Source organism: Siniperca chuatsi, linkage group LG5 (genome assembly GCF_020085105.1).
Source record: "Siniperca chuatsi isolate FFG_IHB_CAS linkage group LG5, ASM2008510v1, whole genome shotgun sequence".
Taxonomy (NCBI): Eukaryota; Metazoa; Chordata; class Actinopteri; order Centrarchiformes; family Sinipercidae; genus Siniperca; species Siniperca chuatsi.
Genome location: NC_058046.1, coordinates 12877115 through 12896106, shown reverse-complemented (window position 1 = coordinate 12896106; position 18992 = coordinate 12877115). Strand labels below are relative to the sequence as shown.

General features: G+C 41.6%; 1 protein-coding gene across 1 annotated transcript; it reads right to left on the bottom strand.

The window, feature by feature from the left end:
- Positions 1–3341: 3341 nt before the first annotated feature.
- Positions 3342–5475, bottom strand: aplnra (apelin receptor a). The gene has a single exon (XM_044197158.1). It carries the CDS (start codon positions 5267–5269, stop codon positions 4184–4186), a length of 1086 nt encoding a protein of 361 aa, XP_044053093.1. The 5' UTR covers positions 5270–5475; the 3' UTR covers positions 3342–4183.
- Between the last annotated feature and the right edge of the window lie 13517 nt (positions 5476–18992).

The window sequence follows — 18992 nt, the reverse complement described above, 5'->3', positions numbered from 1 at the left end:
GGGTGTGGTTTGATCAGAACTGACTGCTGGCAATATAAACATGTAACCTCACAACTGTCATTATGTTTTGATTCAAATGCTGCCAAACTCTGATTAGTGCGTGGATGTATGTGACAGCCCACACTTCAACACCCTCACCCCCCTTCCGCAAGTCCTCTTTCCTGAGTTTTTGGGGCTCCAGTAGACCCTTTGTGCTCCAGATTCACAGGTAAGACAACAGACAGGGCAGGGAGAGGGGCACCCAAAGGTCCTTTTGATCTTTCAGACAAAGGTTTTTGGACAGATAATAAGCGATGCTCTCACCCCCCTTCCACCTCCACCCCCCTCACTCTGCTCTGTGTTAAACCAACTAATGGATGGATTGTATGGAGAGATACTTTCCCTAACTGCGTCTTTTGTGAATCATTTTTGCTGTTTGTCTTAGGAGTGATTATAGGAATGTGGAGCTGATCGTGTGTGTGTGTGTGTGTTGTAGTCTGGCAACAGGTGGACAAATGCTACAGAGAAAGTAGGGTTAGCGTTGACAGCCCATGGAATGTGTCAAATCTCTGTTTACATGTGCATATGAACACACACACACACACACACACACACACACACACACACACACACACACACACACACACACACACACACAGCATTGCATTTGTTGCTGCTTGGGTGGGATGGGACAGCAGGGAGATCTGAGGAGAGGCGAGCAGTTGTGTTTTGGTTCAGATGTCCCATTTGGGTGTGGCAGCTCACACTGACGACAACACTCAGAGCAGGCACCTGTGTCTGCTGCTTTAATGTGTTTCACTTGTAGTTTGGACTGGAGATGCTGAGTGGTAGTGCTACCAGTGAGATTAAAGGATATGTGTGGTGATATACTATATTCTTCTCAGTCTCAATAAATCTTGTGAAAAGCCCAAAACCAGTAATAAATTAAGTATTGTCTGTGTAGTTAAAGGCTGACCTTATTCCTGTCTGCCATAGCACTCCATTATTGTTCAAAAACACATTAATGAACCACAGTGTTGCACTAGGTGACATGTTTTTTTTATTACCATGAACATAGGTACTGTAGTTTATTTTTAGTCACAACCACATACACCATCCTGCTGCTGTAAATACTCACTAGAGCACCAAATGTGTATTAATCCGCAGCTGAAAATAGTCCCCAACAAACGGACGTCAGAAAGCACTGAGAGACAGACTTATACATTGTTGGTTTTGGTCTTTTCACAAATATCACAAATATCGAACATCAGCAACTTTATCCTTTAAGATGGAAGGTATCAAATTTGTCATGTGATCTTTAAACATGACAGAAAGTCCATAAAATAAAAGTCAGTAAAACAGACCCATACCTTAAGAAATAATGAAAAGAAATAAAAATACTGAGTTGATTTTCATTCTAGAGGAATTAAAGTGTGAATGCACCTCATTTAATGTGTCGTGAAGTAAAGCATGCAAAAGGCTGAAGGGTCTTTTTTGTTTTGACAAGAGGTAGAGGCTGTTGGTCAGAATAAACCAAACCCAGTACATTAATGGGAAAGTTCATGCTCTACTCTCCTGATGAGGAAAAATAAAAAATAAAAAGGGGCCAGTGGATTACCATGGTAGAACTGCCTCTTAGAGTACTTTGGGAGCACTGTAAAGCCCACACCCAAACATTCATACAGGTCACACAGGCCACACACGAACACAGACAACATTTATGTACATTCGGAGGCCTACACAACTGTTGTTTTTGTGTTGGCGGTCTAGCCTGTGTACCCCCGGTGCTTTGGTCAGCTGGTATTCTGGGTGAGTTATCCCAAAGTGGACTTGCTGGCTAACAGCATCAGACAAGCTGTCAGCCCAGCTCATCTCAATAACAACAACAAGTCTGGCCAGTCCCGCATGCATGATTGACTCCACCCTGTCTTATTGTCAAACTCATATCTACTGTTTAAAGATAAACCAGATGAAGGCTGAATGCTTTTGTTATGGTCCTATATTGTTTAACGATGCTGTAAAAGCCTGTGTTATGGGTTTCATTCCCTCTGTGCTTCATATATTAACTTGGTTTTAAGGTACGCAAAGGTCCTTAAAAATCTCCACTTATAAATGCTTCCAAATGGCATCTGACTCAACTATATGAAGAATAACGGTGGGTTTAAGCAATCCTGTTTCTCACATCCATCACAGTGAACCATCTTGTGATCTACTTCAAGCTCCACCGCTGTCAGATCTGCTCCATATTGCCAGGATGGACAATAAGTAACATATGATCTCTCACACACAAAGAGAAGATGAATCATGCGGCTTCACACTCTCGCTGTTTCACACATGTTGTTACTTTAAGATGTGATGCAAGACGGCCTCGTAAGGCTGTGATTTTTTCCTAACTTTCTCACCTCATTCGCAATTTCTCTTTTTTCTCATTTTCCGAGCAAAGCCCCTCCGCTCAGTGTGTCAGAGCATCTGCAGTCAGCCCCCCCCCCAGCCCCGCCCTGCACCACAACAACCGCTCTAACTGCAATCTCTTGTCAGCAGGGACAAATATTGACTTGTTCGGTGGCCCGACTTCTGCCAGGATTAGAGCCCCACTTCCCCCTGCCGCCGCAGCCGCCGCCATCTCTAAACAGTGATTATGTCCAACAGAGCTCATTACTGTCAAATCAAAGGAGCGCTCAGAAGAGTCACTCGTTGGTAATGACCCTATTATTCAGTGAACATGTGGGGTTTGGTTGGCTTTACCTCCTGTGGATAGATAGTCCAGTCTAGATGCTGACAGTGTTTTTTTGTGACAGTAAATAACATTGCTTTAGGAACTTTAGAATGGACTTGCCTATTAACTAAAAACACATTACTCACAATACTTGGTTGGTGCATCCTTCTGCTGGTTATAAATAAACACAGTCTTTCAAATTCAAAAACCTTTGATTGTAACCAACAGGACTGTGTCATCAAATAGTTAAAGTACTACATCTGATGGAAGTCACAGCTGGGTATCGAATACACACTCTCAGGATGACGGTTATTTTGCATTATCCGGTTACAGTCTGGATACTGGCTGTAAATCAATAGAGATTAGAGATCTGTTAGTCTGAAGGTGTAAACCAAATGCAACGCATTCATAACAAAGCTTGAACCCTCTGGAGATACTTAACACTGAAATAACAGGATGGTGTAATGAAACAGATGTGATACTACAGGTTTAATGAAAAGAAAGACAAGTCAAAAGGCCGCCTTTGTGCAAATATTTAAATGTAGTATTAAGATTTTCTTTACTTTCTCCTCTCCACCTTTTAAATGACATTTTCAAAGCTGTTAACTAAAGTATCACTTTGGTTTTCACAAACACTTACAAGAGATCTGGTTCATAGAGCACATCTTTAATACAGTAGTTAGTTACAGTGATGTCAAAAAATAAAACATATACACCAAATTGGAACATTTATTTACAGTTTCTTTGTCCCCTTTAGTGCCGTGACTACACTGCGAAAGCCCTCCACCCCACCCCACTCGGTTCCTGTTCCCCAACAACATTTGTCAACTGCCATCTGCCTGTCTGCCCCCCGTCTCCTCTCCACAAACTATATAATTAATCTGCAACACCTTTTCTCCTCTTACGCCCCCCTGCTCCTGCAGACTTCTACCTTCACAAACAACAAGCTTCTAAGAGGACACTGCTCTGTTTGATTTCCCTGCTCACACATTTTTTTTAAACAAGTGCTTCTAAAACAAAACAGCAATAGATCTGATCAAAAGAAAAATGCTATAGTATGAAAATACTGTACAGCTTTATGTTTCATCCAGTGTAAACAGATTTCCATGTAAATTGATTCACAATTCCCGACATCAGTGTGTGTTTTTAAAATCATAATTCTGCCCTCTTTTGTGATAGAAATGAGAACGTTTGCAGAGCGGGACACAACAAAAAATAGACTTTTTTTCTCTGAGAATTTGAGGAACAAAGTAGCTAAGGAGCTCAGCCGGCTGGCTCCAGCTTCAAGTCCGCACAACATACAGAGCATCCACCTCTCTCACTGTAGAATAGGAGGAACACATTATGGATTTCATGACTGTGAGCAGTGACCATTCAAAGTTCATCATCTCATCTTACCGGCTTTGAACAATGGACACGTAAAGTCTGTGTTCCAGTGGTTGGAGCTGGGGCCGGCCTGCAGCCCCGCTCCACCTTTCCTTTAACTCTCTACACCTTGGTGGCCAGAGACTGAATCTCTGACTTCTGAGTCTGGGCGCTGAGCGTGGACGACATGGAGCTCATCTGGCCATGCATAGCCTTCTTCAGGTTGAGCAGACACAGGCACTGGGAACGAAAGCGCAGGTCGAAGAAGGCGTACAAGAACGGGTTGAGGCAGCTGTTGACGTAGGCCAGGCAGGTGGCGTAGGGGTGAGCCAGCAGCAGGAAGCGCAGGAATCCGCAGGAGCTCGGAGCCAGGTTCAGGTAGGAGAGGGCGTCCATGCTCTTTAGGACGTGGAAGGGAGTCCAGCAGATGGCAAACACCACCACCAGTGTGGTGATGATCTTCAGCAGCCGCTTCTTCTTCTGGTCCTCCTTGCGCACGTTGTTGAAGTGACGTGTGACGGTGCAGCCGATGAAGCAGTAGAAGATGGTCATGGCCAAGAAAGGTAGGAGAAAACCCAAGGCAGAGGAGGACAGGCTGAGCCCGGCAATCCAGAGGGACTCGTGCCTCTGGTTCATGGTCACCAGGCTGAAGTCCATGGCGCATGTGGTCCGGTTGCTGTTTTGGTCATTTACGGTGGTGCGGAAGAGCAGCGTGGGCACAGCCAGCAGGCCGGACAGGAACCAAATAGCACCCAAGGATGCCAGCATGGTGCCCCGCGAGCGCAGCCTGCTGCTGGACAGAGAGTGCACGATGGCCAGGTAGCGGTCAAAGCTCAGGCAGGTGAGGCAGAAAACACTGGCATACATGTTGACCAGAACAACATAGCTGCTGATCTTGCACAGAGCCACACCGAAGGGCCAGTGGTAGCCCAGCGCTGTGTAGACGGCCCAGAGAGGTAGGGTTACAACAAAGGTGAGGTCAGCAAGGGCCAGGTTTCCGATGTAGACGTCAGCAGCCCGACGTTTAGATTTGGATCTCCACACAGTGAAGATGACAACGCCGTTACCTGACAGGCCCAGGATGAAGATGAGCATGTAGAGGACCGGGATGAGGGAGTAAGAGGGCTCCCACTCTGAGAAGTCACAGGCAGTCTCGTTGTCATCATAATACTCATAGTTATCAACATATTCCACAGTGGGGATCTCCATGCTGCAGTGGAAAAGATCTTTTAAAAAAATCCTTCGTTTTCAGAAAACAAAAGGTAAGAGTCCTGTACAGTTCCAAGTCGTCAGAGGTGAATCAAAGCAGAAATCAGGGAATCACAGGAGCTGTAGGTTCTGCTGAGTTGACTGCTGGTGGGAATTGGAGGAGAGATCAGATTGTGTGTGAGAGTGAGTGACTGTTGGCGCTGTCTGCCTTTTTAAACTCGGCCCTCTACACCCCTGGTTCCCTCCCAGGACGACCCCCCCCTCCAGTAAAACATCTCTCAGCCCTCCCACTCCTCCTCTCTCTCACCTCTTCTGGCGGAACCCTCCGCCCGGACGACGAAGAGCCCCCCGATACAATCCACTTGTAGACAAACAAGGGTCAAACCCTCATTACTGAATGTAACGTTTTTACACTTTGCGAAATTAATAATCAACTTTTAGGACTTTCAGGGAAAGACGAATTCAATAAGTGCAAAAAAACCTTAAGGAAATTAAGCATTGGTCGACACACGATCCCACCCTGGGGTCCAGTCGAAACAAGTTGCATCTGATAAATAAAAGACATCAATCAATCAATCAGTCAATCGATTTTTAAAGTGTGAAGTTTAATCCACTTAACTTTGTTTTTGTACCGAAGAGCAAATATTTAACAACATTTTAACTGGAGATCGTCAGCAAGTTCTAATAACAATGATTATAACAATATTAATTAATACAAAAATATTAATAATCGAACAGTTGATTGAATCAGTTTTTGTCCATTAGGCCTACTGTAGTGAATAAATGACATCATGTAAACAGACAGAAGCAGACCTGTTTGTCAGGCTGCACCACCCCGCCTCACTCTCCTTTTTATCTTTTAATCGGCATAAAAAGTTACTTTTCAGTGTTGCATTAGTTTGCCAGCGATTTCGTTTGTAAAGGTGGATTCATGTGCGGAACAGGTCTGGACATTTCCACTCCTCTGGTTTTACATCACAATCACAATTAAACGGCAGTTAAACATGCAAAATGCCAGAAGCGTCACATTTCGTCTCATCTGTGCGCCCATTGATAATATAAAAAACTTAAACACACCAGAAATATTACGAGGTGCATTGAAATTGCATCGTAATCAGATCGACAGTGAATTGCAAACTGTTTGAAGATTAAATGTCAGTGGGCAGCTCAAGGGATGTGTGAATTTAATTCTCAAGTCTGGGGATTCATTTCCATGATAAAGGGACAAGCAAACACACCGGTTTGAAGCAAAAACAAAAGGAAACCTCACATTGACACCATCATTGTGCTAACAATGTCTATTTCTAAATCCTTTTCACCTTTTGGTTAATACATGTTCATTTAACTGCTGATTGCATCATATGAGGACTTAATCCACTGCAACTTGCAAGGCAAGAAATAAGCAAATGACTGATGAATATCTGAACATTGGTCCATATAAGGTTTGTTTAGGAGTTTATAAGTGGTTTGTGTAAAGTGTGCACATTTTGCTGTTTTTACTTACTGCACATGGAAATAGATTTGGTTGCACCTATTACTGACTTAGCATACAGTAACTCCCCAACATTAAAAAACACTCCACTACAATTTTTATTTTATTTTATTTTTTTTACAGAAGTTTACAAAAGGCTGTTTCAACCTTATGGAGATTTACCGAGCACAACCATCTGCAAAACAAAAGTTTGACAAATGATTCAATCAGCTCACAAAATTTGTTGTTTGTAGACTTACAGTGAGACTCCAAGCCAGCTGAATTACCTTCAGTGAAACAAAGAGTGGACAAGTCTGAGCAGTGCTGAACATTATTTACAGCAGGTTTAGTTTGGCTAATCTGTCCAAAACAGGCCTCCTAGTGGTGATAACAGGGAGTTACTACATGAATCCTCACAGTGGATTATTACACTGTAAATGCACCGGCTTTGAGAAATGTCTTTGGTGAAAGGAAGGACTCTGTGGATCACAGCTTATCAGCCTGCAGTGAGTGACTGGTGATTGTACTGTAGCCATTCGAGGGGAGTCTAACATGGCAGAGACTCTATTCTTCTTTCAACAAGGAGAAGTTGGTGCCCCAGTTTCTTCTCTGTGGAGACACAACTGTTGCACTGCACCTCAGGTGAGAAACACTGAGCTCTACTTACATGATTTTGTGTTTGTATGTGAAAAAAGTTCATATAAAAAAGTGAAAGTTATATTAGCTATGATAAAAGAAAGATGCACCATGCTTATTCTGCTTGTACTTGATCCTCTACCTTAGAAAATCACACACAAGCACTCACACAAACACGCAAACACACACACACAAGGTGGGTCCCACCTCTACCTCATTCCCCAGGGAGAGGATTGGCCGCCTGCTGCTTGCTGGCCCGGTATCCTTTAGACAAATAAATTTGCAAATTTAAAAAATAAAGGCGAGTAGATAAGAAACAGATGGTCAGATTAGACCATCGTCTTGGATATCTTCAGAGGACCTCCTCACTTGTTAATCGTTGCCTTTATAGGTGCCAAGATAAAGTCCTGCTGCTGATCCTGAGGTCAGTTTTATGGGGGTGGGGTGGGGTGATGATTATCAGCTGGGAGTCAGGATTTACTTACATTTCATTCCAAATAAAATATGAGCAAAATATATTCAATGCATTTTTAACCATACACTATAGCATGCTTTTAATTGGTGTCATATTTTCCTTGCCACCTATAGCTGCATTGCATCACAGGGTTTTCTCTCCTTGGCCTGGGCCACACGTGTGCCTGCCACAGCTGTGACTGCTTTTGATCTGCTGCTGTAAAGACCCTGCTGCTGTGATATGACACACATGATATGCTTCTGTCTTGCTCTGACCATTGGCTGAATTTTCCCAGATACTTCTGTAGCCCTTCCATGGAAAGTTGCTGCTAGTTGATCACATGCTTTGTAACAGCTGATATTTTTTCGTAAATAGAGGGAGGTGTGTGTGATATTTATCTTTACAGAGTTCAGTGGAGTCAATGACAGGCGACTTGGGGGACATTTGTAATGGACGCACGTCAGCTCCAGTCTGGTCAGTGGAGGAGATAAGTGATTGAAGGTGTAATCTATGACCTGAGGTTTGTTTGAAGTGTAAAAATTGATGGCAGCACACTGACCCCCCCCTTCCTTGATTTGTGGCCAATACAGCAGACCCCAGGCCCCACAAATCATGCTGAGGCACCCAGGGACCAGGGTCAAAGGGGTTCTAGGGTCACAGTGTGGTGTCATTTGAGAGACAACGTTGGTCCCCAAGTGCACACTGTCCCTGCAGAAAACAATTTATGTAGAATAAAGATAACAATAATTCACACTGGACCCCAATTTGTGTTTCCATCTAGTCAAATCTTATAGCTAACTGTGAGCCACAGCCGCGGACCTTTCACATCGGCCTGCTAAGTGCTGACTGTGCTGTGTCAGACGACGTCGCGCTCCTGTGCCATAGAGCCAGTGCCACACCCTCAGATGTGCGAGGGCACTGCTCCCGCTGAGGGGTTTGCTAATTGGCAGAGCACCTTGTTGAACTGCAGGTTCTGTGAGGATCACTGGCTGTTGTGTGTCTGCTACTCCTGCGTGACAATTTGCTTCTGCATGTCTGCATTTGCAGTGCAATACAAAATCAAAAGATCACAAGAATAAGATACATTCTCATAGTGTGTAATGGAAAGTTCTGTAACTAACTTCCAGAGGGCATTGTATTGTACTGTATGTGCATAATTATACTCGAGGCCAGCCGTAACAAAAACAGCTATCTTTTCCCCACATCTGCTTACTCTTGACCTCATCATTGAACTGAATAGAGACCTCCACCCAATCATGAGAAATGTTTGCACTGATAAGGCTGCTCTATTGTTTCATTTTTGTTGCTCTAAGCACTTTTCTCTTAATGAGCAATGCACCTGTTGTTAGAGGGTGTTTTAAAATTTCATCATGTATCCGAGATTAAGTCAAAACAACAGCTGCAAATCATTTTTTTGTTTCCTGACAGAAAATTCATCTTGTTTAGAGATTTTGGTGATTTTTTTTTTTGTGGCTGTACCATCTCCTTGTAGTATGGTTAGGTACATTGTTTAGGGATTGTTCACAAATTATTTTAGTGGGCAGATGGGGCTGAACCTAATGTTTCACTTTATAAAGTTTCCCCTCCCCAGTGTTAATACATTTCTCCTTGCACCCTCCCTTCGAGTGAGAGACAAAAATATATATTTCTATTTACATACTAACTCACAAAATTGGTACAATTATTTTCACCAATAATAACTAAAAGTGTATTAAGAATTTAAGATAATGTAACCCAATAAAACCTTAAATGTTAAAGCAACAATCATTTTCACACAGCCACCAACTGCTATAATTACGACAGGAACAATCCTGTCGTAATTATAGCAGTCCTCTGCATATGACCAAATGTACCTTTGTGACCTGTGGCGCACACAAACGCAATGCTTTATGTGAGACTTTTTTTAAAATTGCAATATATCTCACAAGGGAAGAATAAAATATGATATAAATCTAGGATGAGAAAAAGTTAAAAGACCCTCCGCTGCTCTCCAAAAAATCTTTGACTAGCCTCCCTTTAACAAAAAATATATAACCCTCCCTGTTTTCTGACCACCCTTTTCCCCTAATCATTTTTGGACAGTCCCTTAACTACTTGAGACAAAAACTTTTCACTTAAAGGAGAACCGATTTTACACATCAAAGTCTGTTTACTACTTTGTACTACTGGAGTGCTACTGCATATGGGAAAATAGTTGTATAAAGCCTTTTGTGGCTTCGGAGGGAGCTGTTGCAAATTTCAAGTGATGTCGCTTGAGTCAGCGTCAGTTGGGGCTGGAGACTACAAGTTTAAATAAAAAAAAAAACTAAGGTTGTGAAGTTAAAAGGAAGTGAGGTTACCAGACCACTGTAGCTCGCTCCTCATCTCTGCTTTAGGCTAGCAGTTCGAGGCTACATTAGCCGCAATTAGCATGACACACCCAAATCTCCGACCAAATTGTCAGCAACCGAGTTGCATTGTGGGTAATGCAGGTGCCAGGTTTTGACAAGGAAGAGGAATGCGTGGAATAAAAAAAGACGGTATATCTGGCACTGCTACATTGATTCTGATCCTTATTTAAACTATCCATTGTGAGTCTGATAACATTATAGGGGTGCAATGCTAAATCAGTAGAGAACTGTAATGCACTTGACCTTGTTGCTTCCTATTTATTTTGTATTTGATGCTGCAGTATGAAGAGGTAAACCCATCCAGACTGACTTATTTCAACATTTATTCTGTTAACATGTGCGTGCATCAAAGCAAAGTTTTCCTTGGATGGCTCAAATGGAGCAGAGGGTTTATCTGCAGCACAAGTCATGCTGTCTGTGCCTGGGAGACGGTTGTGTTCCATCCACATCAAAACCCAAACACGGCCCTGCCGGAGACAAACTACAGCACTGTTTGCAAGTCAGTTACTGTTGTTGCCATGAAAAACAAAATCCTGACTGTTTATTTATAACTTATCTACCTTCCTTATTGCACGTCTGCCAAGAAATAAAAAAAACACACACGCACACAATGAGGGCAGAATGATTTTTACTTAGACATTTCAATTCATTTGAGCCTCTGCTTAGGTTAGATTAGCACTTTTTAATACTTTTTCTTCCTGATTAGAATGTTTTTAACACTTCATGCATGCAACAGATAGTAGTGGAAGTAATCATGATGTTAATTGTGAGCTAACAATACTGATTGACCCAAATCAAGGCAGCTGTCCAGCGGTGCTCTCTGCTCGTCCATCCTTGTTGTCTCCGCACCTCCAGTAGCTTGGTCAGGAACAACGGGGTCGCAAGGTGTTTCCCCTCTCCCTTCTCAGGACCCTGGACCACCCCCACACCCATCCTCTCTCTCCCCTCTATACTGTGTGTGTGTGTGCGTGTCAATTGACAAAACAGCAAGCATCACAGGATGTGCTATAATAGGACGGTTTGTCCTCTCCAACTGAGATGCTTCTGTCAGACTTTTGTTTTATAGCTGCTTGTGGTAAGCTATTTATTCAAGGGATGGCGTGCTTGAGTGATAATATAAATATTATATTTTTTGACTTACATTCCCAGACTGTCGTTTTTATAGAGTTGTAAAAATAGGTGAGATTGGTGGTTATATGAAAAGATGTGACATGATCATTTCTCATTCTTCATTCTTCACTTAAATGAATTGTTTCTATGAGACAAGTTATTTTTTTTAAATGAAGTGTGCAGGTGAACCACTTGTGATTTGTGATTCACCTGCACTCACAGGGGAGATAGTTTCCTACTTGTAGAAAAAGTAGGAAACAATAACACGGGAGAAAATAAGCGGGAGATGAGTCTAATGAAAGAGAGGAAGAAATGAAAGGACAAAGGACAGGGGTGATGAGAGGGTAGTGGCTGACAGGCAGGCCAGTTCTCTCTGTGTAGTAGAGTTAATGACAGGGATTAAGGAGCCGAGGGGACTGCTGGGATCTCCAGCCTCTGCTAGACATCAGTCTGGCCCTCCCATCATCCCAGGAGATCTGCAGGAATCTGACTCCATTTGGCCTAAAATCTCCTGACAAAACAAAAACTCTGTGGCTCAATTAGGAGGAAATTAGTCTCTCCTTCCACATTCACATTTCACTCACTCTGCTACACTTATTTCACTGCTTCTTCACTGCACTGTTACTTCTGAAATGGGTAGTGTGAGTGTTAATATGTTATTCAAAGTCAAATAGCTGTGCTGCTTTTAAGATTGCCTGGTTGTTTCTTTAAAGTTAAATGCTTATTCTTAATTGTTAGACTAGGAGACTTATTCGGAAGTGACAGGAAATATCTGGGTCTCATAATCAATAAGCGCTCTGTGCCAGTCTGAGCCTGTTTTCCTTTAAACTAGAGACACAGAAACTTAAATACTGTCCCTGTTATGAGAAGTCAAAGTGAAAACCTCAAACAGCAGCCCATGTGAAAACCAGGTGCTCTGCAAACTTTTCATCCACAGTCTCACTACGTTTGTCTGTTATACTCTCATTTCCTTCAGGACGGGAATGAAAGAGCTGTCACGGACCTGACTGGCACTGAGAAAGACCAGGATGGAGACAAAAATGCTTTGTGAGCAAAACCATAAACGAAAAATCTGAGACAATCAGTGCACTTTAATTGCTAACTTTTTACATCCAACTTACTCTTTATATGATTTAAAAGCCTAAAAATGTGCTCTATGCAGCAGGGCACAAAAAGCACAAACAGGTTAATGGCAGTTGAATGGCAAGTGCTGAAAGTCCAACCCAAAACTGGAGCCTTGCCCTAGAAAATCTACAGGACCCTTTTATAAAAACAGCTAAAATAAGAAACAAGTTGTGTCCCACACTATGAGCATGTCAGGAATATCTAGACTATTTATATCTCAGAAGATTTACAGCCAAAACGATGTCCACTACTGCGATTTCATCACAGACAAACACTGTGTTACATTTTTGTTCTTATTTTAAGGCCAAGTATGACAATGTTTTTCTAAGAGTTTTAAAAAGCCCTTTCAAATTTGAGCAGCTGTGTTTATTTACCTTGTGGGTATAGTTTGGATTCAGTGCCAACCACTGCTAAATGCAGTTTAACTGAGGGCAGATTAGCCCTGCAGTCAGCTCTGTTAAAGGATATTTAGCAGGTTCAATGGTCATCACAGGTACAAAACAATAAAGTGTATGCTCTACTGTTACACTTTTATAGTAGCTGTTAACCTTCCCATCAAACTTAAGGAGCAGTCCTCAGCATTCTTGCCACTGGTGAAACTGCAAAGCATCTAACAGTGGCGACAGTGTGGCGGAGGCTGCACTGTTTTCCCCATCTGTCAGCTGTTTGACAGACAGCAACAAACTGTAAATCAGTCACCTCTGAGATGAGGCCGGCCCTCTCCCTGCTCAGAGCAAACAAACCATAGGGAGTGTGTGTGTTTGTGTGTGTGTGTGTGTGTGTGTGTGTGTGTATTCACCCTGACAGTGCACAGTCCGCTTCCTTTACCTGTGTCATGTGGTGCTGATGCTATATCGCTATCAAGTGGGTCAAGTGGAGCCAAATTTTAGGATAAAGTGCTTTTAAAGGGGCAATATGTAAGATTTGGCCAGAATTTTATTTTAAAACATTCACAAAATGAACTAACCTTAACAACAGAATGTGAAGAAGTAAGTTCAGACGCTATGTCAACGACGTCATTGTATTGTGTCGCAGAGATATCTACTGAAATTAGCATGCTAACCTGCTGGCCCTGGGCTCGTTCTGGCCCAGAATGTGTTGTAATAGCACTTGTGCCTCAAAGGGCGATAACTAGTCCGATAGTATAGCTCAGGTAGTTCCAGCTGCGTGACAAGTGCCAGCGGCAAGTTCACTACATTACACAAGCTCTCTTACCTTTTTTAGTCTAATAAATAAACAAAATAAACTCACAAAATATCAAAGTAAATATTTTTACACCTATATTCCTTATCAAACTGAAAAATACAACCGTACAGCTTCTGAATTCACATTCTTCTCTTTCAATGAACTATTACATCGTAAAACACACTTTTTATCTCTAAGCTTGTCCTATCATGTTTTTATCACCTCAGAAACATTACAAAAATCCGATCTATTCTAAATCTTAGTGATGCAGAAACTGTTGTACATACTTTTATCTCCTCACGCCATCATTATTGTAACAGCCTGTTCACTTGTCTTAATCAAAAAACTTTGACACGACTGCAGACTGTACAGAACTCAGCTGCTCGGCTGTTAACCAGGACCAAGAAGTACGACCACATAACACCTGTTTTAGCCTCTTTACATTGGCTCCCTGTTTGTTTTATTGATTACTTTTAAGGCTCTTCATGGCCTGGCTCCAGACTATATTTTAGACCTTGTAATCCCTTATGAACTTTCACGTAGTTTTTTGTTCTTCGGGCAGGGGTCTCCTGTCTGTTCCTGAGGTCGAAAACCAAGGGGGGACAGAGCTTTTGCTATCAGGGCCCGAGGCTCTGGAACAACTTGCCTGAAGAAATTAGGTTGCCTGAGTCAGTGTCTTTGTTTATATCCTGATTTTACCTGAACTGGCTGTTTATTTTATTGTTTATTTTATTGCTTTTGTGTATATTATGTGTTTTATTTCTTGTGGTATTTTATTTCTCTTGTTGTGAAGCACTTTGTACATTGTTTTGATAAGTGCTCTATAAATAAAATTTTATTATTATTATTACTTAATTCAAACTCCGACAGAAACAAAATATAACTCATCAAAACCATCTTGGGTAGTCTTTAAACTGTTCCAGCAATCACTGAATTAGATGTGCAAAATGTTCTGCATCTCCTGCCCCGCCTGAAGCCGCAATGTCTCTGTCAGAGTCCTGGTAAATCACCTCGGTACTATATTCACTGTCGTCAAACTGGCCTCCGTCGGTCTTGGAGGCTGTGTTCGGTCCCGGTCTGGTGATGTTCACTGGGTGGCTGCTCACCCAGCTCCGGTTCTGGTGCACATTCCGGACTTAGTCAGCTAATATAACCACAAACTTAGCTGCACGGCTAACTGAGCTAACTAGCTAACAGCAGTTATGACCTGATATGTGATATGCTGCCCCCTATTTTTTTGGAGTATGAATTTGACAGGTGGAGAGTCGTCTCAGTTCTTACATATTGCCCCTTTAAAGTGAGACTATTTAACTTTTTTAAGACAAAAAACAAAATATTCATGTTATGAATGAAAAGTTGAATTCATAGGCAATAAAATGCACCCTTGATAAATTTGATACACTCTGTGGTTTTGCTGCTACAAGCCTACTTGGTCTGGTTTGACCAGTAGCTTACAGTAGCCAATATTAGCATAGATAAAGATTAACTGGCATTAGTTTGGTGACTTTAAACAGACAAACTTGTGCATTTTCAATTTGCGCATAAAAAAACCTGACTGGAAATGGTGAAAAAACTAAACAAAACTCGAAACAGCGCTAAAAAGCTTTGCTGTATTTTGCGGTGACTGTAACGTTCCTCAATTTAATAAACGAAACAAACATAAATGCCATATTTCCAACACCTTTTCTACATTGTTTTTGTTTGTTTGAGGTTTGTCTGCGCTCTTAATGAATGAATTACTTCATCTTCTGCAATGGTTTAATGGATTCCGACTAAAGAATTAGCGCCACCAACTGTTTATCTCAATGTTCTCAACTCCTAATAATGACAACCACATTAATTCACATTTTCTTTTGCTGATTTTCTGGAAATTCTGTAAAATTTTGCCTCACATTTGAATGGAAAAAGATTATGATAACATCTTTAAAGCAACTAAATAAAGAGAATCTTGGGAAATACATGCAAATTCAATATTCCATTATCTTGTAATTACCACTTGGGCCCCAGTGGTTTCTGTTCAGCAAAAGTTACATAGTCTAAAACTGAAAGTTGTTCTTGTGATGCATATAGTACATAAATATAACAAAAAATTAGGAAGGACAATTGTACAATCATGCCACTTTTTTTTTTTTTAACTGTGTGTATTTGTGCCTGAGTAGATTCCACCACTTGACATTGTGCCTTTGCAGGGGCTGGTCTATTCTGAGGCTGTCTGGGCTCTCTGCTTGTCTGCCACCAGAAGCTATGGCTCCTTTAAAAACTGACAACTGCTTTAAGGAGTCAAACAATAAAATCAACTTTAACACTCTGTTGACAACTTTGATGTGCAATCACAAGGCGAGAGGAGGGGAGGGGGGACAGACAGGGAGTAAAAACATCCTCCAACTTGCCCTAATTGTTTCAGCATCTGTTTTTAATGTTGCTATCACCCAGACAGGCTGAAAACACAACTGAAAACACACACTCAAAGTTTCCACTTGGTTCATTTCCTTTAATCAAGCTGCCCTCACAGTGACTGATTGGCAGACCAGACCTTGGCCTTGCCTGGCCTGTCTCTCTATCTCTGCTTACTGTGCAACTCATGTTAAACTCTACAAGGCTTTCCCCTCAATAATACTATCCTTTTCCTTTCAGGAGACAGCTGATAATTACATTAACTCATTACAACTGATGATTATTATCATAAAATGTGACTGGAGGAAGAAGGAAAGTGTGTGTCCAGGGTAGGACTGGGCCAGCAGGGATAGACTGTGTTTGAATAAGAGACCGCGGCTCAAACGTGCTAATGAACCGAGACCAACTGGTTGTGGAACGTGGCCTTCCCATTATATGTGTATGTCAGGTTTCTAAAAGAGGAAGCGGGACACTGTTAAAACACAAAAGGTCCAGATGTGAGGCCCCTTGAAACACATCTCACTGTCTGGCTCGTGTTGAATGCTGACAAATTGGCCTTTAACGATCCCAAAACAGGCCTAAAGTCAATGTCAAAGCCATGTGTCACTCTTCTGAGCCCTGTGTGGGAAGGCTAAGTGCCTCCAAAAAGAAGCTGGGACTCTAAGAAAATATTTGGACAAAGCCCTGCACTATTTCAGCCTCCAAAATGGGTTCATCCACATACTCGGCACTCAGCACATGTTGTTGCACTTCATCTCATTCAAGGATTGAGGGCTTTGAAACACAGCTGAAGGATTTAATAAGAGCTCTTGCATTATTAATGAATAGAGAGGACATTTCTAACATTACAACACCTTTTTTGACTTTAGATGGTAAAACACAGGTGAGAGTGGCAGGAAACGATGCTTTGGCCTATGATAAAGTTCATAATGTGGATCCACACTCATAATACAGCATGTGGCCTAATCTTTTAAACTACCAGGGTGTTCTATGACAGCGTTTCTTGAGGGCTAGAGGGCTCCTGCGTGTCAGGGCGGCCATGATGGCAGCATATGTGTCGGCTGGCAGCACAATCTCTTATGAAGCCAAATGTTTGCACCCCACACTCATCAAGCTATGATTTAGCTGAAACAGACAGCTGCAGACCACGTCTCCCCTGCCCCAACACCATCCCTCTTTTAATCTACTGCTAACCACCACAAAAAAACACTCTCAGCATTTAGTTTAACATCACTGAAAAGTGACAACCTTCCACATATACAGTACTAATCCATATACATCGCCAAAATATGATACTGCACATAAATCAAAACAGTGTAAGGAATAGGCGTAATAGCTGTGACTAATGCTAACCTGGACATGAAATGTGATTTGATCTGATGCCTCCTCACAAATCTTTGCAGCTCTATGTTGTTATATGCATGGCTGCGATATGGCCATAATACTGTTGAACAATCTGGAAGAACCATCTTGAAATATGATCTCTTCTGTCCAACTGTGACAGCCAGGCACATTAAAAAAAAGTGGAGTAACACTGTTGAGTTTCATTTATCTTTGTCTGCAACTGATTATACATACTGTGTTTCAATGTTCTGGTTAACACTTAAAGTGGTCATATTATGCTAATTTTCAGGTTCATAATTTTATTTTGGGCTTGTACCAAAACAGGTTTACATGGTTTAATTTTCAAAAAATGTAGTGTGATCCAAAACAACGCCGCTTCAGCCGATACCTATGGCTTCGGTTCAGCTGTACAACCCAAACCAGCTTCACAACCGAGACTGGAGCAAGACGTTTTAGAGTGGTAAGTTATTAATTTGTAACTAATTCATCTTTCATAGGTAACATTTTAACTGTGCACTGTCTCTACATCACAGTAACAACTTTATGCCCATTGACAGCCTGGAGGGTATCTAACTTTAATTTCATATTTAGGTGTACTTGGGGAAACTGCTCAATTCGTACATTATGACGCATGTTACATAGTGATGTAGATATGTTACAGAAGTAAAGGCTGGACTACAATCGAGCTGTTTTCAGGCAGTTCAGGTGTAGTGTTTTCTGTGAGAGAGGGTAACTCTCTTTTCACTTTTTCACATTGCAAACCTATTACATGCACAAAAAAGATATATAACATCATAAAGAAATTGAAAAAGACAAAAAGCATAATATGACCACTTTAAATCTATAACCACGTTAGCAACTTTGAAGTCTGTACTTAGTGGTCAGCATTCAGTACCTGCATTATAGTGTATTATATTTTGATTTGCTTAGAACTTCTATTCCTGTGTGCACTGACGTGATGGCGAGCAGCTGTAACAAAAGTTTCACATCAGGGATCAATAGTAAAAGTATTTCTGATTCTGATTCTGTATGCATCGAATAAAGTGCTTGTTGGATCACCAAACAACACCTGAAATGCCTTCCCCACACATCTTTTTGCTTTTTTGCTTTTTTAACCTTCCAAAACTTACGAGAAAATGACGAAGAATGTCCACTTCATGCAGTAACTGGCCAGGTGTGTGGAAGTGAGACAGCATTTGAACGTCTCTCTTAAGGTCTCTTTTTTCATTCTTAATACAACTATTTCCATCACTTTACGTATGTGCAAACCATAAGTGCAATACCATGAATTCTTTGGAGAAAGATTTTTCAAAAGTGTGCACAATTAGCCCTCTCAATGAAACAGGTATAAACACTTTTTGCCTTCTGTCGTGGTTGAATGATAAGTTGCACAGACTAGTTTGATTTGAGCAAACCCTTGGTACACAGTGGTGCTAGGACTAATTAGAGAGTGGAAGATGTTCAATAAAAAACAAACAAACAAAAAAGCAAGACTAATGCTAGGTTTATGTTTACAATGTCCCTGGCTGAGGGTGCACGCTCCAAAAATGACATCATGACATATTTTGCGTCAAGTGCAAAGACTCCACAAGTCGTCACTGCGTGTGGTAGTGC

Excerpts from the sequence above, each read along its gene's own strand:
- aplnra (XM_044197158.1), bottom strand. The coding sequence starts at position 5,269 with ATGGAGATCCCCACTGTGGAATATGTTGATAACTATGAGTATTATGAT.